The sequence below is a fragment of the Scyliorhinus torazame genome, chromosome 3 (genome assembly GCF_047496885.1).
Source record: "Scyliorhinus torazame isolate Kashiwa2021f chromosome 3, sScyTor2.1, whole genome shotgun sequence".
Classification (NCBI taxonomy): domain Eukaryota; kingdom Metazoa; phylum Chordata; class Chondrichthyes; order Carcharhiniformes; family Scyliorhinidae; genus Scyliorhinus; species Scyliorhinus torazame.
The window spans coordinates 331,632,784-331,656,460 of NC_092709.1; the positions used below are offsets into that span (position 1 = coordinate 331,632,784).

General features: G+C 48.0%; 1 protein-coding gene across 1 annotated transcript in view; it reads left to right on the forward strand.

Moving 5' to 3' along the window:
• Nucleotides 1–23,677, forward strand: part of dnaaf9 (dynein axonemal assembly factor 9) — a 279,052-nt gene that overhangs the window by 244,806 nt on the left and 10,569 nt on the right. Inside the window, exons 31-33 of the mRNA XM_072497670.1 lie at nt 8,139–8,225; nt 8,598–8,704; nt 11,262–11,336. Coding sequence (XP_072353771.1) covers nt 8,139–8,225; nt 8,598–8,704; nt 11,262–11,336 — 269 coding nt within the window. The remainder of the gene's footprint in view (nt 1–8,138; nt 8,226–8,597; nt 8,705–11,261; nt 11,337–23,677) is intronic.

Genomic DNA, 23,677 nt, shown 5'->3' on the forward strand with positions numbered 1-23,677 from the left:
AGAAGATTGTAGTTTAGTCTGGCAGCATGGTTGGCACGGGCTTAGAGGGCCGAAGGGCCTGGGCGCGATTCTCCACTCCCGCGCCGGTTGGGAGAATCGCCTGGGTCGCCAAAATTTCCCGCGACGCCCAAGCGGCAAGAACGGCCCGGTCGAGTTCCGCGCTGCACAGGTCGGAGAATCGCCCGAGACACCCAAAATGGCGATTCTCCGCCACCCCCGCTATTCTCAGGCCCGGATGGGCCGAGCGGCCAGGCCAAAACGGCGGGTTCCCCCCCTGCACCGTCCACACCTGGTCGCTGTCGGCGGGAACAGCGCGGGAAAGCTAGGGGGGGCGGCCTGCGGGGGGGGGGGGGGTCCTCAAATGGGGTCAGGCCCGTGATCAGTGCCCACCGATCGTCGGGCCGTCCTCTCTGAAGGAGGACCTCCTTTCTTCCGCAGCCCCGCAAGATCCGTCTGACATCTTCTTGCGGGGCGGACTTGGAGAGGACGGCAACCACGCATGCGCGGATTGGCCGTATGTGCGGGTGACTCCAGTTATGCGGCGCCGTCCGTGTCATGTATGCGGTGCCGCCTTTACGTGGCGACAAGGCCTTGGCGCGTGTAAATGACGCGGCCCCGCTCCTAGCCCATTATCAGGCCCTGAATCGGTCGGGATAGGGGCCGTTTTGCGCCGTCGTGAACCTCAACGGCGTTCACGACGGCATGGGCACTTCGGCACGGGGGTGGAGAATCCCGCCCCCTGTTCCTGTGCTGTACATTTCTTTGTTCTTTGTTTTGAGGTTAGAAGTGGTGATGTCTGCAGATGTGCACCATTTTCAACACCATTCGCGACTCCTCAGATAATAAAGCAGTTCATGTCCAAATGCAAAGACATGGATAATATCCAGGCTTGGGCTGACAAGTGGTAAGTTATATTCGTGCCACACAAGTGCCAGGCAAAGACCATCTCCGACAAAAGAGTATCTTTTTTAAAAAATAATTTTTATTAAAGGTTTTCATAAAATATCAATAACAAAATGAGAAAGAAAAAAGAACCCAACAGGGTTAAGTACAAAACACAATCTAAAAAAGCAACCCCCCAACCCCTCCGTTAATGTTAATGTTAAATTAACATTAACACCCCGATTTAAGACAACAGGTGTATACACCCACTCCGACCCTTCCAGTGTAAATAACATAAACAAAAATAAAGTAAACCCCCCCCCCCCCCCACCCCCCCGAGCTGCTGCTGCCATTGACCAATGTCTAGCGTTCTGCCAGAAAGTCTAAGAACGGTTGCTACCGTCTAAAGAACCCTTGTACTGACCTCTCAAGGCAAATTTCACCCTCTCAAATTTAATGAACCCTGCCATATCGCTGATCCAGCATTCCACGCTTGGGGGCCTCGTATCTTTCCACTGAAGGAGAATCCTTCGCCGGGCTACCAGGGACGCAAAGGCCAGAATTCCGGCCTCTTTCGCCTACTGCACTCCCGGCTCCTCTGCCACCCCAAATATTGCGAGCCCCCAGCTCGGTTTGACCCTGGATCCTACCACCCTCGACACCGTCCTCGCTACGCCCTTCCAAAATTCCTCCAGCGCTGGGCATGCCCAGAACATATGGGTGTGATTTGCTGGGCTCCCTGAGCACCTAACACACCTGTCCTCACCCCCAAAGAACCTGCTCATCCTTGTCCCGGTCATGTGCCCTGTGCAGCACCTTAAACTGTATGAGGCTGAGCCTCGCGCATGAAGAGGAAGAGTTCACCCTCCCTAGGGCATCTGCCCACGTCCCCTCTTCGATCTCCTCTCCCAACTTCTACAAACAAAGAACAAAGAAATGTACAGCACAGGAACAGGCCCTTCGGCCTTCCAAGCCCGTGCCGACCATACTGCCCGACTAAACTACAATCTTCTACACTTCCTGGGTCCGTATCCTTCTATTCCCATCCTATTCATATATTTGTCAAGATGCCCCTTAAATGTCCCTATCGTCCCTGCTTCCACTACCTCCTCCGGTAGCGAGTTCCAGGTACCCACTACCCTCCTCCCACTTACCTTTCAACTCCACCACCGAGGCCTCCTCCTCCTCCTGCATCACCTGGTAAGTTTCCGAGATCTTCCCCACTCCCACCCACCCCCCCGAGAGCACCCTGTCCTGTACTGTGTGTGGCAGTAGCCGTGGGAATTCCACCACCTGCCGTCTGGCAAACGCCCTTACCTGTAAGTACCTGAAGGTGTTCCCCGGGGGGGAGCCTATACTTCTCCTCCAGCTCACCCAAGCTCACGAACTTCCCGTCCACAAACAGGTCCCCCAACTTTCGTATGCCTGCCCTGTGCCACCCCGAAAACCCTCCACCTGTTCTTCCTGGAGCGAACAGATGGTTCCCCCGTAATGGGGTACACGCCGAGGCCCTAACTTCCCCCCTATGCCGCCTCCACTGCCCCCACATTTTGAGGGCCGCCACCACCACCAGGCTCGTGCTATACCTCCTTGGAGGGAGCGGCAGCGGTGCCGTTGCCAGCGCCCCCAGACGCGTACCCACACAGGACGCCGTCTCCAGCCACTTCCATGCAGCCCCCTCCCCCTCCATCACCCACTTGCGCACCATTGTCGCATTGGCGGCCCAGTAGTACCCACAGAGGTTGGGCAGCGCCAGCCCCCCCCTATCTCTACTCCGCTCCAGGAACACCCTTCTCACCCTCTGAGTCCCTCGCGCCCACACAAACCCCATTATACTCCTGTTAACCCGTCTAAAAAAAGCCTTCGGGATAAACACGGGGAGGCACTGGAACAGGAACAAAAACCTTGGGAGCATTGTCATTTTGATTGACTGCACCCTACCCGCCAGGGACAGCGGCAACGCGTCCCACCTCTTGAACTCCTCCTCCATTTGCTCCACCAGCCTTGTAAAGTTAAGCCTATGCAGGGCCCCCCAGCTCCTGGCCACCTGGACCCCCAAATATCTGAAACTCCTCTCCGCCCTTTTTAGTGGGAGCTCGCCAGTCCCCCTCTCCTGGTCCCCCTAGCTGAACTACGAACAGCTCGCTCTTCCCCATATTGAGCTTGTACCCTGAAAAGTCCCCAAATTCCCTAAGCATCCTCATTACCTCTGGCATTCCTCCCACCGGGTCTGCCACATACAGCAGCAGGTCGTCCGCATAAAGCAACACCCTATGCTCCTCCCCACCCCGCACCAACCCCCTCCAGTTCCTCGACTCTCTCAGTGCCATAGCCAGGGGTTCAATCGCCAGTGCGAAGAGCAGGGGGGACAGGGGACACCCCTGTCTCGTCCCTCGGTGCAACCAAAAGTACTCGGACCTCCTCCTATTTGTGGCCACACTCGCCATCGGGACCTCATACAACAGCCTAACCCACCTGACAAACCCCTCCTCAAACCCGAACCTCTTCAGCACCTCCCACAGGTACCCCCACTCTACCCTATCGAAGGCTTTCTCAGCGTCCATCGCCACCACTATCTCCGCCTCCCCCTCCCTCGCCGGCATCATGATAACGTTCAAAAGCCTCCGCACATTCGCGTTCAACTGTCTCCCCTTCACAAACCCCGTCTGGTCTTCATGGATGATCTGCGGCACACAACCCTCAATCCTCGTGGCTAAGACCTTCGCCAGCACCTTGGCATCTACATTTAGCAAGGAAATCGGTCTGTAAGACCCACATTGCAGGGGATCCTTGTCCCGCTTCAGGATCAAGGAGATCAGTGCCCGGGACATCGTCGGGGATAAAGCATCCCCTCCCTTGCCTCATTGAAGGTCCTAACTAACAGCGGGCCCAACAGGTCCATATATTTTTTGTAGAACTCGACCGGGAAACCGTCCGGCCCCGGTGCCTTCCCCGCCTGCATGCTTCCTATCCCTTTGATTAGCTCCTCCAGCCCAATCGGGGCCCCCAGTCCCGCCACCAGTCCCTCTTCCACCTTTGGAAACCTCAATTAGTCCAGGAAACGGCCCATCCCTCCCTCCTCCCGTGGGGCTCGGATCGGTACAATTCCTCGTAGAAGTCCCTGAAGACCCCATTGATGCCAACCCCACTCCGCACCACGCTCCCTCCCCTGTCCTTAACTCCCCCGATCTCCCTAGCTGCTCCCGCTTCCGAAGCTGATGCGCCAGCATCCGGCTTGCCTTTTCCCCATATTCGTAGACCGCCCCCTGGGCCTTCCTCCACTGCACCTCCGCCTTCCTGGTGGTCACCAGGTCGAATTCGGCCTGGAGGCTGCACCTCTTCCTCAACAATCCTTCCTCAGGTTCTTCCGCATACCTCCTGTCTACCCTCACCATCTCCCCCACCAGCCTCTCCCTCTCCCTCCGCTCCTTGTGGGCCCTGATGGAGATCAGCTCTCCCCTCACCACCGCCTTCAGTGCCTCCCATACCATCCCCACTCGGACCTCCCCGTTGTCATTGGTCTCCAAGTACCTCTCTATACTTCCTCGGACCCGCTCGCTCACCTCCTCGTCCGCCAACAGCCCCACCTCCAAGCGCCACAGCGGGCGCTGGTCCCTCTCCTCCCCCATCTCCAAGTCCACCCAATGCGGGGCGTGGTCTGAAATGGCGATTGCCGAATACTCGGTATCCTCTACTCTCGCCATCAGCGCCCTACTCAAAATGAAAAAGTCGATTCGAGAATAAGCCTTATGGACATGTGAGAAGAATGAAAATTCCCTAGCCCCCGGCCTTGCAAATCTCCAAGGGTCCAACCCTTCCATTTGGTCCATAAATCCCCTCAACACTCTAGCCGCTGCCGGCTTCCTACCCGTCCTAGATCTGGAGCGATCCAGTGCAGGATCCAACACCATGTTAAAGTCTCCCCCCATTATCAGGCCACCCACTTCCAAGTCTGGGATCCGACCCAACATACGCTGCATAAAACCCACATCGTCCCAGTTCGGAGCATACACATTGACCAGTACCACCCTCTCTCCCTGCAACTTACCATTATGTACCTACCGCCATTATCTGCCACAATGCTCGACGCCTCGAATAACACCTTCTTTCCCACCAAGATCGCCACCCCCTCGATTTTTGGCATCTAGCCCCGAGTGAAACACCTGACCTACCCACCCTTTCCTCAGTCTTACCTGGTCTGCCACCTTCAGGTGTGTCTCCTGGAGCATAACCACATCCGCCTTGAGCCCCTTCAGGTGTGCGAACACGCGGGCCCGCTTAACCGGCCCATTCAGTCCCCTTACATTCCAGGTTATCAGCCGGATTAGGGGGCTACCCGCCCGCCGACTAGCCATGACCCCTCCTCGGCCAGCCACGCGCCCGCACCCCACACCCGGCCCGTTCCCCACAGCGGCATACCCCCGTCTTGACCCACCCCACTCGCTCCAGCTCCTCCTTGATCTTAGCAGCAGCAACTCGATTCCCCCCCACCCACCCCCCCGGCTAGGACCCATCCTAGCTGGTTTACTCCCCCCATTGCACTTCCGCAAGTCAGCTGACCCCGGCCACTCCTGCCTCCCCTTCGACTCCTCCCATTGTGTGGCACACCCTCCTCTCCCGCTCCCCATTCACAGGCTCTTCCCCCTCCGTTCTAAGCGCGGGAAACAATCCTCGCTTTCCCCCCCCCCCCAGTCTTCGACGCGGGAAGAAAATCTCGCGCTCTCCACCTACCAGGCCCCGCCACCAACCAAAACAGTGCCCAACCCACCCCATCCACCCTCTCCAACCCGAAAGAGAAAAACACAGAGAAAAAGAAACCCAAAACAATGCAAAGCCCCCCCCCCCCCCCCCCCCCAAAACCAAAAATAGGCATAACATATCCACCGCAGTCGCCAATCGCCCATCCCGACCCTCAGTCTGTGTCCAGCTTCTCGGCCTGAACAAAGGCCCACGCCTCCTCCGGAGACTCAAAATAATGGTGCCGGTCCTTGTAGGTAACCCACAATCGCGCCGGCTGCAACATGCCAAACTTCACCCCCTTCCTGTGCAGCACCGCCTTCGCTCGATTGTACCCGGCCCCCCTCTTCGCCACCTCCGCACTCCAGTCCTGATATATCCGAACCTCCGCGTTCTCCCACCTGCTGCTCCTCTCCTTCTTGGCCCACCTGAGCACACACTCCCGATCGACGAACCGATAGAACCGCACCAGCACCGCCCGCGGAGGCTCGTTAGCCTTGGGCCTCCTCGCCAACACTCTATGGGCCCCTTCCAGCTCCAGCGGCCCCTGGAAGGACCCCGCTCCCATCAGCGAGTTTAACATGGTGACCACATAGGCCCTCCGGGAGGCCCAGAATCCGCAGATTCTTCCGCCTCGACCGATTCTCCATCTCCTCGAACCGCTCCTGCCGTTTCTTGTGGAGCGCCTCGTGCGCCTCCACCTTTACTGCCAGGGCTAAGATCTCATCCTCATTGTCAGAGATCTTTTGTTGAGCCTCTCGGATCGCCACCCTCTGGGCCGTCTGTGTCTCCAGCAGCTTATCAATAGAAGCCTTCATCAGCTCTAGCAGGTCCTTTTTAATCTCTCTGAGGCAGCGCTGGATACCCTCCTGTTGCTCCTCCGCCCACTGCCACCACGCTGCCTGGTCTCCGCCCGCCGCCATTTTGTCCTCCTTCCCTCCCTTCTTCTGGTCCACCACCACATTTTTTGTCACCCCGCTCCTAGTTAAAGCCATATACTGACGGGGAACTATTATTAACTCCTTCCCACACCGGGAAACGTCGAAAAAGTGCCCTTGGGGGCCCTGAAAAGAGCCCAAAAGTCTCGAGAGGGAATTCTTTTGGCAGTGTTCGCTTCACCAATCTGCCCCAAAATGTCCGTGGAAACTCCTGAAAAAGGTCTAAGTGTCCGTTCCAGACGGGAGCTGCCGAATGCGTGACCTACTCCTCCATGGCCGCCACCGGAAGCCTCGTCCCCGCTTCTTCAGTGGCCCTGGTGAGATCTTTTCACAGTTGTTCCCTCTGCTGTTAGAATTCACTTTTGATAAAGGTCCTCAGGTCAGTTTGCAGCTTTAAGCTTGCCCTTCCCCCGCTTGCATGCTGGAAGGGGCCCTGTTTATCCTGTTGCAGCCAAATCTTCCACTGCTTCTGCCGGGCCTGGCAGCCAAAAGACACAACACTCCTGGGGGACACCATCAGGGGAATGTTGCAGTCCTCTTGCCACACCGGGAAATGTCAAACAAATGCCGTGGGGGCCCTGTAAAAGAGCCCAAAAGTCCGTTCCAAGCGGGAGCTACCGAATATGCGACCTAGCTCTGCATAGCCGCACCCGGAAGTCCGTCGACAAAAGAGTATCTAACCATCGCCCTTTGACATTCAATGGCTTTACCATCGCTGAATTCCCCCACGATCAACACCCTGGAGGTTATCATTGTTCAGAAACTGGACTGGACTAATCATATCAACACTGACTACCAGAGCAGGTCAAAGACTAGGAATCCTACAGCAAGTAACTCACCTCCTGACGTCACCCCGCCTCCCCCAAAAGCCTGTCCACCATCTACAAGGTGCAAATCCGAGTGTAATGGAAAACTCTCCACTTGCCTGGATGAGTGCAGCTCTAACAACACAAGAAGCTCGCTTGATTGCTAGCCCTTCCACAAACATTCACTCCCTCTACCACTGATGGAACAGTGGCAGCTATTCTACAAGATGCACTACAGGAACTCACCAAGGTTTCTTGGGCAGCACCTTCCAAACCCACAACCACTATCATTTAGAAGGACAAGAGCAGCAGATACCTGGGAACTCACCACCCCGACTTGGAAATGTATCACCATTTCTTCACTGTCGCTGGCTCAAAATCTTGGAACTCCCTAACAGCACTGTGGGTGTACCTATACCTCAGGGACTGCAGTGGTTTAAGAAGGCAACTCGCCGCCACCTTCTGAAGGGCAACACAGGGATGGGAATCAAATGCCGGCTTAACCAACAATGCCCACATCCTGTAAATTAATTTGAAAAAAATCCGGAGTCCGCATTGGGGGAATCAAGAGATCACTTCCTGCACTGATGAGCGGAAAACAATTCAGCCTCACCCACCTGAAACAGGACTTCTCCCCCCCCCCCCCCCCCCCCCATTAAATCACGCCCTAAATAAAACTGTCTTGCATGAATCATCTGTTAGGCAACAAAAGCAGCTCACATTACTTCTTCATGCCTCCTTTTGCCTTATTTTTGTTGTTTTTCCCAAAATATAGGAATGCTGATGTTGAAATGATTCTATCTGATAGCAGTTTTTCAGAGCCCATGATGTTGCGAGCACGTTATTTGATGTTTCCTGGCTGGTAAGCAAGAGATAAAATTGTTAAAGTCTACAATATAGTTCTTTAGCTGCTGGCTCGAAGAAATGATCAAACTGAGTATGTAGCATTACATTGTCTAGAATTTTTATCCTTAAATTAGTTGTGTGAATTGCATTGCTTTATTCAAATTAATGGATACTTGGAACAAAATGTAATGGCATTTTTGGGAGTAGACTCGTGTTTCTCGTAAACAATAAATGTGGATGACCAGATTCTCTAATTAATAAATGAAAGTAACAGCCTATGCTGACATCAATGAGCCTTGTGTGCAGCAGTAATTGGGAGGGAAAACTTATTTTTAGGGCACTTTTAATGGATATTTGGAGATAATGCATAATTTTGTGTTTTGTTCAGGTGGAATGGCAAATTCCGATCAGGATCAGTTTTCCCACAAATGACTCAGATCTGCATTAGGTTCAGCCGTCCACTTGAAAAGGCTCGATTTGTGACAAAGTGCAAAGGTAAATTTCATTTTTATGATAAAATGTAAGTGACATGCTGCTCATAGTGAATTCAAATCTGATCGAGTTTGAGATTGTGTCAATATTGCAATTGAATGCAACTACAAATATAGTATAATTAGTTGTTTAGTAGTGCAAAATATTGCTGAAAAAAGGCATGTTGAAGCTTTTCGTCTTGCACTCATCAGGGCATTTCACATGAATACAAATTGCAAGGGGAAAACAATAATTTATACCTTGGGAGAAACAAATGCTAATTGGTTGATAAGTAGACTCTGGTAGAGATTTTGCCAGTTGGTCAAGGCATTTCCGTAGAAATGAGTCCGCAAATGGCTGTCCCTTATTTTGCTTAGCTGAGATAGGCGCAGTGTGTGGTGTGCATGTTTTTTCTGTCTGGAAAGAACAAGGCCCTGTTTAATATATGTAGCTTCCAGTGCTCCCAAATGTACCACATTACGAGCACCATTGACAATCTTAAATTGGCTGTTGTAATTCTTAGCACACTGGATTATTGAGCAAATGTTGTCCAGTCATGGAATCACATTCGACGTTGGACATGTGTTTTGAGTTTTGGAAGCGTGGGTTGGTTGGATGCATTCTGTATCTTGCCTGTTGCAACTATTGGCTGGGACATGCTGCTCGATATGATCCGCCCCCAGTCTTTGGAATGTATGGCCTACATACCTAGCATCACACTGAGACAGAAATTCATATGCCACAATACTAATTTGTGTGAGAGGCAGAACGTCTTCTTGACTTGATGGCAGCATCCTGTTCGTGGCGAATACCACTTGTTTTGCTACTGCATAGTAGCAGTGTGAAACAGCTTCACCTGTTTCTCAAATTAATGTAAACATTATGCTGACAACCAATTTAAGATTCTGTCAGGCTCGCAATGTGTACTAGAAGCTACAAATATTAATACACAGGACCCTGTTCTTTGCTGAAAGGAAGAATCCACCTGATTCAGCTAACAAAAATAAGTGATAGCCATTCGCTGACTCCTTCCTTTGATCAATCGGGGTCAAGCTACCTGGTTTAAATTTCAAACAATGCATGGCAGTTAACTGTCAGTCACCATCAACTCGTGCATTCTCCATAGCAATGCTTCTGCCAATCAGAGTCCACTTCCCAACCGATCAGCACTCTCTTCTCATAAGGTTTAAATTCTTGTTTTCCCCTTGTTAGTATTCTAACAGTGTCCTGATGAGACAAAAAGCTTCAGCATATCTCTTGTTTTCTTTTCAGCAGTACTATAGTATCAATCACTTAGGAGAAGAAACAGTTCAAAGGCCTGAATGTAATGAGTAACATTTTGATTTCATACCTGGAAGCAGTATATCCATGGGTGACTTAATGCATTAATAGCCGCAAGTGAGGCTGACTGGGATACTACATTGGACGCAGTGAAACTCTGGTTAGTTTTTTCCTCCCCCCTCCATTTTGCGCAGAGTATTATTGTCAGAGTTATGAAAGTATTCATGTCAGGCATGCTTACCATGCTAGTGCCTAAAATACTGAAAGAAAACTTTAATTCTCCTTTAATATTTCCCTGGCCTCCTGCATGGCTGATTCTTGGTTGAGTACTTTAATGTTCTCAACATCTCTGGTATCAGCTGAAGTGGCATTTTATATCTGGAAGCCTAATAATAATAATCGCTTATTGTCACAAGTAGGCTTCAATGAAGTTACTGTGAAAAGCCCTGGACAAAGAGTATTGATGGACTATTCCAGCTGTGCTTGCTCATGTTTTACAGCTACACTCAGTCATTCAGCAAGGAGCAATCTCACAGCTGATCTGCAACCACATGGTCCCTAAACTCTAGAATTCCCTTCTAAAATCTTTCCACGTCTCTTTCCTCCTTTACGACTCCTACGACTCCTTAAAACCTGTCTCCTTTAGCCAAACTTTTGATCACTCATCCTAATATCTAGCTTTGGCTCTGTAAATCTTTTCACCTATGAAGGTGTGTTTCGAATGTCTCCTTAAAGTAAAGCATTAGTTAAATGCAAGTTGTTGATTTTTACCTTTTTCTTCCTCCCTTTTCACTACAGACCCACCCAACCATTGCCAGGGTGAAATCTGATAATCATCTTTCTTAAGCCTTTTCCTTATTTCCTTTAAGTTGGTCTTATTTGTTTTAGCTTGTATACCTTCCCTCCTCCTTTGTCTTTTTGAATCAAAGATAATATTGCATTGCTATTCCATAAAGATTTCCAGTCTGCTGTCAATCTTTCTGATGTGCATTTGCACTGCATCTTGCAGCTTCCCTGATGTACTGGTTCATGATGCAATATAACAACTCTCACACTTGGGCTTTGGCAATTAATCCAGAGGTTCAACAATAACTTGAATGAATTGTCAGCAAGGATGGCTCAGAAATTGGATTCATTTAACCTATAGTTAGGTACTACAATGGAAAAATAGTTCCGATATGGAAGTATAAGATAAAATGAGCAGAACAGACTTATTTTCTAAATTCTCTGACCTTTATGTGGAAACCAATGTATACCTTCAGATATTCCTTGGTCATCTTGTCATTTGTTTGTTATTTAGCTTTGAGAGCCACGCTGAAGTCATTTCCTTTCAATGGAAATATATATCACATTCGAGCACAACTGAAATTTTCAGGTACCTACCTTTTATTTCCACCAACTTGTGCAGCATGTTTATTCATCTGTTACAATTAAATCATTGCTGTGTCCATTGAGATATTTTTGTAGCTTTATAATATATTGAAATTTGGAATGATCCAATATTGGATACATTAAATTGCATTGATTTCATGTTTAATTCCGATTCACTCAGGCACTGCATTACTACATTTGTTGAATGATCTTCTTCTGTGATTTAATAGAATCCCTACAGTGCAGAAAGAGGCTATTCGGCCCATCGAGTCTGTATCAGCCCTCCGAAAGGTCACCCTGCCTAGGCCAGCTCCCCTACCCTATCCCCATAACCTGCGCACATTTTTGGATACTATGGGGCAATTACCGTGGACAATCCACCTAACCTGCACATCTTTGGACTATGGGAGGTAACTGGAGCAGGGGCATACAGTGCTGCCAACTCACCCTGGCTGCCCTGAGGAGGTCATACAGTTTTTCCGGCACAGCTGGCTGGTCTGAACAGTGTTGCTGACGGCGCTCACCGCCTCTGCCACCTGTGCCCAGGCATGCGAATGGCGGCAGCTGGCAGTCTCCTTCCCGGACAGGGGTACAGGGTCAACCACCTCTCCTCCACTACGTCCAGAAGGGTCTCCAACTCTGCATCCGTGAAATAGGGTGCCGCCTTCCTCGATGCCAACTTGTTGACTGGTGTGTGCGGAGTGAAATGTGTATATGCGGCTGCTGCTTGTCGGCCTCCTGAGTGTCAGTCGTGAAACCAGCGAATCCTGCACCTTTTCTCATTGCAATAGATTGCGTTCCATGTGACCCCAGTGCTAGCCTGTTAACAGTAGCTGAATCGGTCCAGGCGCATGCTGTCGAGAAAGTCCACAAATCCTGCGACGGCGTCAACACTCTCTCAGAAATGGAGAATCCAGCCGGTCATCTTTCTTCTAGGCATATTCCAGTCTTCTGACTCAACATTGAGTTTAAGAACTTGAGACATTAATCACCGCTCCATTTTCTCTCAGACAGCACTGGAGTCACTAAGTGGAGGAAATCTGGGCTGTTACTGAGGAAGGGCAGTGGAGTTCCCTGTTGGTATACGACTGGAACGATAGCCTGTATGTCTGGGGTCTACTTACCGACTCACCATGAAAGCTGCCTCATGGGAATTCCACCTCACTTCCAAAGCTTGGTTTTCTCCTCTCTTTTGCTGTAGCCAATTACATTCATACTTCTTCCAGACCAGCCTTTGTTTCTATACTTGTTATTATCAACTTAGTAAGGGGCTGCTATCCCTTTTGTTATTTAATCAGATCTGCTTTATCATAGATTGATTCCTTTTAATTTATTTTCATGGATCTATACTTGCTTAAAATCTGTTCATCTTAAACATCCTCTGATAAAAGGTCATCAACATAAAAAATTACCTTTATTTCCCTTTTCATCTATGCTGCCTGTCATGCTGAATGAATACAACATTTTTTTTCTTTTACTAGAAAATCTATGTTTCGTTTTTTTAAACTTTGATAATTGAGAAAACATACTTGGTGTTTTGTTGAACTCAACTTGGAAAATACGATACGGTAGGTAATTTGAGCCCCAAGAGTTATGGCTGATCTACTTCAACTCCACTTTTCTGTCCGATTCTCTTTAATTCCCTTAAGATCCGAAAATCTATCCATCTCCGTTGTTAACTGCATTCGAGACATAGCCATCTGGGGTAGAAAATTCCAAAGATTCACAACCCTTTGAATGAAGAAATGTAACTATCTTTTGGTCCTAAATATTCAGCCCTTTATTCTGGGTCTATGACATCTAACTATAGAACCTCCGTCAAGGTAAACAACCTCCCATAATCTGCGCAAAAAGTCCCTTACCATTACATGTTTCAATGAGATCACCTCTTCTCAATTTTAGGGAATATAGGCCTAGTGTCCTCATTCCAGGAATCAGTTTTATGAAATTAATTTCACTCCCTCTAAGGAAAGCCTGTCGTTCCTTAGATAAAGTGATTCAAAATGTGCACACAATTTGAGATGCGGCCTCAAGAAAGGCCCTATGCAATAGAAATGAAATCTCAATATTATTATTATTGTTTTTATATCTCTTTACTCTAGTACTCCAAATCCTTTTGTGTTTTTCATTCTTTCTTACAATGTAAGCATTGCTGGCAAGGCTAGCATTTGTTGTCCATTCCTAATTACCCTGGGATAGGTGGTGGTGAGCACTGGAGTGTTGGAGGCTCAGTACTGAGGGAGTGCTAGACTATTGGACCGTCAGTACTGCGGGGACGTTATGTTGATTCTTGGGATCAGGGTGATGTCCTATCCTGAGATTCTGAGTAAATTGGGTCAATATGCTCTGGGGTTTGGAAAACTGAGAGTCGATCTCATTGATACAGGGAAGATTCTGAAAGGCGTTGACAGGGTAGAGGCGAGGAGCTGTTTTCTCCTGGCCGGAGAGCATGGAACAGGGGGGCAGTCCTTAGGAATAAAGCGTTTGGCCATTTAGGACTGAGATGAGGAGCGATTTCTTCACTCGGATGTTTGTGAATATTTGGAAATTTCTACCCCAGGGAGTTGTGGATGCTCGATCTGAATATATTCCAGGCAAATTGATAGCTTTTTGGATACTATGGGAAAGATGGAATATGGGGATCAGGCAGTAAAGTGGAAAAAAGACCCATTTTTCACTTCCTGTCTGCTAACCAGCTTTCTATCCATCTCAATCCCACATACTTTAACGTTATGTAAAAATCTACTTTGTGAGACCTTGTTGAAAACCTTCTGAAAATCTGAATAAAACACATCCACTGGTTCTCGCTGCTCAATTCTACTAGTTATTTTTGTAGATCTTTTGTAGATTTGTCAAGCATGATTTCCCTTTCGTAAATTCATAATGGAGTACAAGGAAGTGGCAAAATAAGTAAACAACTACTTTAGTTCTATCTTCATGAAGGAAGACACAAATCACATCCTAGAAATGCTAGGGATTGAGGAATTGAAGGAAATTAGTATTAGTAAAAATATAGTGCTGGAGAAATTAATGCGACAGAAAGCCAATAAATCCCCTGGGTTTGATAATCTACATCAGGGTACTAAAGGAGTAATGCGGGTTGCCATCTTCCAATTTTGGAACCATCCTGGCAGATAGGAGGGTGGTAAATGTAACCCCAGTATTCAAAAAAGGAGTGAGGGGGGAAACAGGGAATTAACCTGAGGATCACCACACCTCAGGAAAGGGGCAAGGTTGAGATGGCGGGGCCTTCATGAATAACACACGCTGTTGGCCGAGCTCTGCATCACAAGTTAGCTGTCCAGCCAACGGAGCTAAACTGGCCCCCATGATTACTGTAACACCCTTATTGCTTGCATCTCTAATTTCTTGTTTCATGCCATCCCCTAGCTTATCACTGTGGTTTGGAGGCCTATAGACACTCCCACTAATGTTTACTGCCTCTTGTCGCTTTTTAGTTCCACCCAGGCTGATGGTGCATCTTGATTTTCTGAGCTAACCTTATTACTGCACTGATTTCATCCTTTGCTAACAATGCCACCTTACCTCCTTTTCCTTTTTCTTCTTACCTTCCTACATATTGAATATCCTTTGATTCTCAGTTTCCAACCTTGGGTCACCCTGCAGCCATGTCTACATAATCACCACTTTACAAATATTTATGCTGTTAATTTGTCTACCTTAGACATCTTTTTAACATTTTTGCACAATGTTTTTTGCTCTATTTCTGGCGAAAGTATTGGGGGAGGGGGAGCGCCAGCTAGCCCTTTCTTCCTCTGTCATCCACTTTTGCATTTTACTTTTCTATCTTTGTTTCTCTTGTGTTTCCACGCTCAGCTTCCCAACCCCTGCCACTCTAGTTTTAAACCATCCCTCAAAGTACTAGCAAATTGCCCCCGAGAGGTTTGCTCCCAGTCCTGCTGGGGTGCAACCCATCCAGCTTTTACAGGTCCCATCTTCCCCAGAATCAGCCCCAAGAATCTAAATCTCTCCCTCCTACACCATCTTTCCAGCCATGCATTCATCGGGTCTATTCTCCTATTCATGATGGTACCATATCTCAAAGGTTATGATTTTGTGAGTTGACTGTCAGGCTGTTGCTTGATTAGTCTGTCAGGTCTGTCACTACACTGAAAGTGTAGTGGATCCAGATTCTAAAGTAACTTTCACAAGGCAATTGGACATGCACTTAAGGAGACTAATGTGCAGAGAATGGACTGAATATTTTAACAGCGCTTTTTTAAAAAAATGTTTTTATTCTCCATTTTCACATTTTCCTTCAAAATTTACACCCCACCCACAAACAGTAAACGGTAATAAATACAAAATCAATCCCATTAACAATACCTATGATCTCATCCTCCAACCACCCCAAACAACGGCCCACCTGTCAATATATGCATCCAATAAAACAAACCCTCCCACAGTGGCAGCAAAAAAAAAACAAAGGAGAAAAAGAAAAAGGAGTCCAGGACCGCCCATATGACCTATAGAGTCCACCCCCCCTCCCCCCCCACACACACATTCAATGCCCTCCAACCTCTGAAAGAGTACCGTACATGATACCCAACAGTTGTAACCCCCCCCCAGTCTCCCAACTCCTCCCGGCCACTGCCTCTTGTAAAACTACTCCTCCCAACCTCGGTTCCTTCACCCCGGCCAGACCACTCGGACCCTGTTCTGCCAGGCTCCGATGGCCGCAGCCCCTCCCCCACCTCACTCCCGTTCACTGGCCGGCTTAAACAGGCCAGCGTGGAGGCCCCCGCCCGGGTCCCTTTCCACCTTGCCCGGCCCTAGGAAAGCCCAGAAATCTCCTTTTAGCACAGAAACCCCGCACATTCACCTACACCCCAAAGAGCCCTTATTTTGCGTGAAAGTCCCATCACTTCCCTTGTCCAAATATATACAACATTGGCTCCTTTAGCCCATACACCCGCACGCAGTGAAACAAAAAAGAAAAAAATACAGTTATGAGGTTACAGCGGCTCATGGCCATTTCTCAGTTCTGCCACAGTCCTTCTGCCTTCGCAAACTCCTCCGCTGCTTCCGCCGTTCCAAAATAAAAGTCCCTGAGCTTGTAAGTCACACTCCGCTTCGCTGGATATACAATGCCTCACTGCACCTTGCTGATGTACAGTGCCCTCTTCACCCGGTTGAAGGCAGCCCGCTTCCTCGCCAGCTCCACCGTAAAGTCCTGGTATACACGTATACCAGCTCCAGCCCACTGCACCGCACGCTTCTGCTTGGCCCAGCTCAGGACCTTCTCCTTCACACTGTACCTACGGAAGCACAGAGTCACTACCCTTGGCGGCTCACTCGCCTTTGGTACAGGCCTCCACGACCGATGAGCCCGATCCAGTTCATATCGGGAGGAATCCTCCCCCTCCCCCAATAGTTTCGCCAGCTTCGTGGCAAAATACTCAGTCGGCCTCGATCCATCAACTCCTTCGGGCAGCCCCACAATCCTCAAATTCTGTTGCCTGGATCTGTTTTCCAGGTCTTCCATTTTTCCTCGCAGATCCTTGTTAATGTCCATCACCTTCCGCATCTCCTTCCCCATCAAGGCAAGTTGATCACCGTGCTGCAATACCGTCTCCTCCACTTCCTTCAACGCCTCCCCTTGCTCTCGCACCTCCGTCACTGCGCTCGCCACCGTCTTCGTCACCGGGGAAATCGCCTCCTCCACCAGCACACTCAAAACCTCTCATCTCCTTCCTCATTGTCTCCATATATTTTGTAAATTTCCTTTCGAATTCCATCACTTTAGTTATTTCTTCAGCCGTAAGCAATGCGGCCTCCCCTGGTGCTGCGGCCTCCATTTTCCTTGGTGACCCCGCGGTGACCTTTCCACTCCCCGATGGACCTTCAGCTGTTCTCCTTACGGACGTTCTTTTGCTCAGCCTCGACATTTTTCTTCACTCTGCCGCCTCTGTGCCTTCTCCCTGCTTTTGCCGCCTCCGTGGACCCTGGGACCAGGCTTAAAGCCCTGAAAATGCCGTTCCCAAACGGGAGCCCTCCATTGTGCGGCCGCCTCCCGCCCGCCGTCACCGGAAGTCTTTAACAGCTCTTTTAAAGAGCTGTCATCCTGTCTATAATCTCTCTGAGCTCAAAGTCAATGGGGCATGTTGCTTTGGGGGCAAGTGTGTGCATTTCACATTTGGTAACCTGAAGTACTATCGTAATTTGGGGGCAAACTGATGATAGTCACGAGTCCTACAGAGCAGAAAAGGTCCTTCGGCCCATCGAGTCTGCACCAACAATAACTACCCTTAATCTCGCGCTAATCCCATTTTGCAGCACTCGTCCCATATCCTTGAATGTGATGGTGTTTCAAGTGCTCATCCAAGTGTTATTTGAAGGTTGTGAGTTTTCCAGCCTCCACTACCTTCCCAGGCAGTACATTCCAGATTCTCACCACCCTGAGTGAAAATCATTTTTCTCAAATCCCCTCGAAACCTTCTGCCCCTCACCCTAAAGGTATGCTCCTTGTGATTGACTCTCAACCAAAAGAGAACAGCTGCTTCCTATTTATCCTGTCCAAACCCCTCATAATCTTATACACCTCAATCATATTCCCCCTCCCCATGCTCTACTCTGAAGAAAACAATCCAAGCCTATCCAGCTCCTTATAGCTCAAATGCTCCATCCCAGGCAACATCCTGGTGAATCTTCTCTGTACTCTTCTCTTCTCCACCCCCCCCCCCCCCCCCCAAAAAAAAGTGCAATCACCTCCTTCCTACAGTGAGGTGACCAGAACTGCACACACTATTCCAGCTGTGGCCTAACCAATATTCTGTACAGCTCCGTCATAACATCCTTACCCTTATATTCTATGGCACGACTAATAAAGGCAATTGTCCCATATACCTTTTGATAAGTGTACTAAATGTCTGTTGCGTGCTTGTTCACAGTGGATAAGAGAAGATTGAGCATATGGTCATTGTTGAAGCTCATCCTAGCAATGTTTGATTACATCCATAATAATAATCTTTATTAGTGTCACAAGTAGGCTTACATTAACACTGCAAAGAAGTTACTGTGAAAATCCCCGAGTCGCCACATTCCGGAGCCTGTTCAGGTACACTGAGGGAGAATTCAGAATGTCTAATCCACCTAACAAGCACAACTTTAGGGACTTGTGGGAGGAAACCAGAGCCCCCGGCATGAAGAAACATCAGCAGCGCTGTTTTGGAAAGTGGCATCATCAGAACAGATGCAACCGAGGCAAAGAAACTGGGAGAATGGAGATGGAGTCCTTACAGGATGTGGGGTGTGAAGATCTATAGTCAAGGTAGTTGTGGGAGTCAGTGGGCTTGTAAGGGAGGTTATGCTGATGGACAAAGCATGCAGATAGATGCACTATGTTGCACATGGACATTGATAGGTGAATAGAGGTGAAGGTGACTGTCCTTGACATCAAGGCAGCATTTGACCAAGTATAACATCAAGGAACCCTAGCTAAACTGGCATCAATGGGAATCAGGGGGGGAACTCTCTGCTGGTTGGAGTCATATCTGGCACAAAGGAAGATGGTTGTGGTGGTTGGAGGTCAATCATCTCAATTCCAGGACATCACTGCAGGAGTTTCTCAGGATAGTGTCCCAAGCCCAACCATTTTCAGTTGCTTCATCAATGACCTCCCTTTCATCAGAAGGTCAGAAGTGTTCGCTGATGACTCCACAATGTTCAGGTTTGTGATTCGTCAGACACTGAAGCAGTCCATATCCAAATGTAGCATGACTTGGACAATATCCAGGCTTGGGCTGACAAGTGGCAAGTAACATTCGTGACACACGTGCCAGGCAATGACCATCTTCTACAAGAGAGGATCTAACCAACACCCTTTGACATTCAAAGACATTGCCATTGCTGAATACCCCACTATCAATATCCTGGGGATTACCATTGACCATAAATTGAACTGAACTAGGCATAGAGGTCTGCAGCACAGCCAAGACCCTTCGGCCCATCATGTCTGCGCCAGTCAAAAACGACCACCTAATGATTCTAATCCCATTTTCTAGCACTTTGCCAAAAGCTTTGTATGCCTTGGCATCGCAAGTACACATCTAAATACTACTTAAATTTTAAGCGGGTCTCTGCCTCCACCTCCCTTTCAGGCAGTGAGTTCCAGACTCCCGCCACCCTCTGGGTGAAAAACATATTTCCTCACATCCCCTCTAAACCTCCTGTCCCTTACCTTAAATCCATGTCCCTGGTCATTGATCCCTCTACCAAGGGGGAAAGTTTCTTCCTGTCTACTCTATACCACTCATAATTTTATACATCTCAAACATGTCCCCCTCCGTCTCCTCTGCTCAAAGGTAAACAACACCAGTCTACCCAATCTCTCTTCGTAACTAAAATTCTCCAGCCCAGGAAACATCCTGGTAAATCTCCTCTGTACCCTTTCTAGTGCTACCACATCCCTCCTATAACGTAGATTCCAGAACAGCACACTATATTCTAGCTGTGGCCTAACCAACGTTTTATGCAGTTCCAGCATAACTGCCCTGCTCTTAAACTCTATGCCTCGGCTAATAAAGGCAAGTATACCATATGCCTTCTTAACCACTATCTACCTGCCCTGCTACCTTAAGGGGACCAGTGTACATGCACACCAAGGTCCCTCTGATCCTTGGAGCTTCCCAGGGTCCTCCTGCCTTTTATCACGCATTCTCTTGCTTGTTTGTCCTTCCCAAGTGCATCAACTCACACTTATTCGGATTGAATTCCATTTGTCATTGATCAGCCCATCTGACCAGCCTGTCTATATCCTCTTGAAATCTAAGACTATCCTCCTCACTATTTACCACCCCACCAATTTATGGATAATTAACAAACTTACTGATCAACCCTCCTATATTTAGGTCTAAATCACAAAAAGCAAGGGCCCCAACACTGATCCCTGCAGAGCCCCACTGGGCACAGGCTTCCAGTCAGAAAAACACCCCTCGACCATCATCCTCTGCTTCGTATCACTCAGACAATTCTGGATCCAATGTGCCATAGTTTCCTTGGATTCCATGGGCTCTTGCGTTCACTCCCATGTAGGACCTTATCAAAAGCCTTGCTGAAGTCCAAGTAGACTATGTCAAATGCATTTCCCTCATCTACATACCTGGTCACCTCTTCGAAAAATTCAATCAACTTGAAATACTGTGGCTACAAGAGCAGGTGAAAGGCTAGGAATCCTGCAACGAGTAACTCACCACCTGATTTCCAAAGCCCAGCAAAAGCACAAGTCAGGAGTGTGATAGAACACTCCCTACAAAGCTCAACATCATCCAGGACAGAGCAGCCCACTTGATTGGCATCCCTCCCACAAACATTCACTCCCTCCACCACCGACGCATAGTGGCAGCAGTGTGTAACATCTACACGATACATTCCATGAACTCACCAAAGGATTTTACACGTGACCAACAGCGTTAAAATGTTTTTACCCAATTATGAATGCAATGGGGTTTGTACTTTTTGTTAACCGCTGCAGTGCATTCTATGGGGGAAATGTTGACTCATTAACAGCAGCTTCTGGATTTCCATGCTATTGGGCGATTGACAGCTCAATTGAAATAAATATGTATGACCTAATAGCAATTGCCCATTACAGAGACATGGCAGCAAGGTGATCCAGGAAATAACAAATGTAAGACGTCACCTGTGGGAGTAGTTTCTAGATCACCTAACAATAACAACATTGTAGGATGGAGTATACAGGAAGAAATAATGGGGCTTTGTAAAAAAGGTACAGCAATGATTATAGGTGGTTATATAGTTGATTATAGATAGATTTGATGAATCAGATTGGCAATGATAGCCTGGGTGATAAGTTCCTAGAATATTTTTGGGACAATTTCTGAGAAAAGCATGTTTGCAGACACCCAGAGAGCAGGCTATTCTGGACCTGGTAATGTGAAATGAGACAGAATTAATGAATGATCTCATGGTGAAGGAGTCTCTGGGTAGCAGTGATCATAACATGATTGAATTTCACATTCAGTTTGAGAGTGAAAAGTTTGGGTCTTAGACGAGTGTTTTAAACTTAAGGCAATTGTATTCTGAAGACGAGAGCTGGTTAAAGTGAACTGGGAAATTAGATTAAAGATAGAGATGCAATGGCAGACTTTAAAGGAGATATTTCATAATACTCAACAAAGATACATTCCAGTGAGAAACAAAGACTAGAGAAGGACGCACCATCTGTGGCTAGCTAAAGAAGTTAAAGACATTGGGTGGCATTTTCTGCAACCCCCGTGGGATGTTTCACATCAGGAGTTGTGGCCTGACAGTGGGATCTTCTGGTCCTGCCACTGTCAGCGCAGTTTCTCATTCTATGCACCCCCCTGCCGGGAAACCCACAGCAGGGGTTCACTGTTGGCTGGACCAGAAAACCCCGCTGGGGAGAATGGCCACAGAATTCCGGCCAATATCAAATTGAAAGAAAAAGTGTACAATCCTGTGAAGGGTAGAGGTACATCAGAAGATTGGACAGGATATAAAAAATGGCAACGAATGATTTTTTAAAAAGGGATGAATTAGAATATGAGAGTAAGCTAGCTAGAAATATAAAAACAGATAGTAACCGATTCTACAAGTCTTCAAAAGAAAATAAGTAATTAAAGCGACTGGTGGTCATCTAGAGAGAGAGTCTGGGAATTAAGAAAATGGTCAAAACGTTAAACAGATTTTTGGTGTCTGTTCTCACTGTAGAAGATACAAATAACATCCCAGAAATACATGTAAATCAAGAGGTGAAAGAAAATTACGATCGACAATGAAATGATGCTGAGAAAACAATTAAAGGCTGACCAATCTCCAGGACCTGGTGGCGTGCATCCTAGGATCTTAAAATAAGTGACTGGTTAGATAGTAGATGCCTTGGTTGTAATTTTCCAAAATTCCCTAGATTCTGGAAAGGTCCCATCAAATTTGAAAATAGCAGATGTAATTCCTATGTTCTTGAAAAGAGCCGGACACAAAGCAGCAAACTATAGGCACGTTAGCCAAACATCTAACCATAAGGTGTAGGAGCAAAAGTAGGCCATTCAGCCCATATTGTCTGCTTGCCATTCAATGAGATCATGACTGATCTGATATAATCCTTAACTCCACTTTCTGCCTTTATCCCAATACCCTTGATTCCCTTACTGATTTAAAATCTGTCTATCTCTGCCTTGAGTATACTTAAAGACTTAAGTCTCTACAGTTCTCTGTGGTAAAGAATTCCACAGATTCAGTACCCTTAGAAAGAAACAATTTCTCCTAACCTCTGTCTTAAATTAGAAAGATGATAGATGAGACAAAAGCAGTAGATGTTGTATACATGGACTTCAGTAAAGCCTTTGACAAGGTCCCTCATGGTGGACTGGTACAAAAGGTGAAGTCACATGGGATCAGAAGAGAGCTCGGTCAGAAGAGAGCTGGCAAGTTGGATACAGAACTGGCTTGGTCACGGAAAACAGGGTAGCTGTAGAAGGGTGCTTTTCTGAATGGAAAGCTGTGAGTAAGATGCTTTGGAGAGGGTACAGAAGTGGTTTACTAGGATGTTGCCTGGTATGGAGGGTATTAGCTATGAGGAGCGGTTAGATAAACTCTGTTCTCACTGGAACGACGGAGGTTGAGAGGCGGCCTGATAGAGGTCTACAAAATTGAGTGGCATGGACAGAGTGGATAGTCGGATGCTCTTTCCTGGGGTAGGAGAGTCAAGTACTCGGGGACATAGGTTTAAAGTGCGTGAGGAAAAGTTTAGAACAGCTGTGCGAGGCAAGTTTTTTTTACAGAGAGGGTGGTAGATATATGGAGCGTGCTGCCTGGGGAGGTGGGAGGAGCAGGTCCGATAGTGATATTTAAGGGACATCTAGACAAATATATGAACATGGTGGGAATGGAAGGATACGGACTCCGTAAGTGCAGACGGTTTTAGTTTTAGGCAGGTGCCATGGTCGGCGCAGGCTTGGAGGGCCGAAGGGCCTGTTCCTGTGCTGTTTTGTTCTTTGAAACCGACGCAAACACGGGGAGGACGTACGGACTCTGCACAGTGGCCCAAGCCGGGAGTCAAACCTGGGTCGCTGGCGCTGTGAAGCAACAGCGCTAACCACTGCTACCGTGCTGCTCCTCAGCTTTGCAGCATTGCATCCATGCAGCTTGCTAGAGAAAACTGAAGGCCTAGGAGTAATTTGGAAGCCTTGCAAGCGTTGCATTAGAGTCGCATGCAATCGAAACAAAAGAAAAATAATCAACTTGAGCTTTTCTTGTGATAGTTTTCAATAATCTTGCGCTCACATTCTTTTCCTACAGCTTTTAGAATGTCAGCATGTTCCCAGTGGACATATTTTGTAGTCA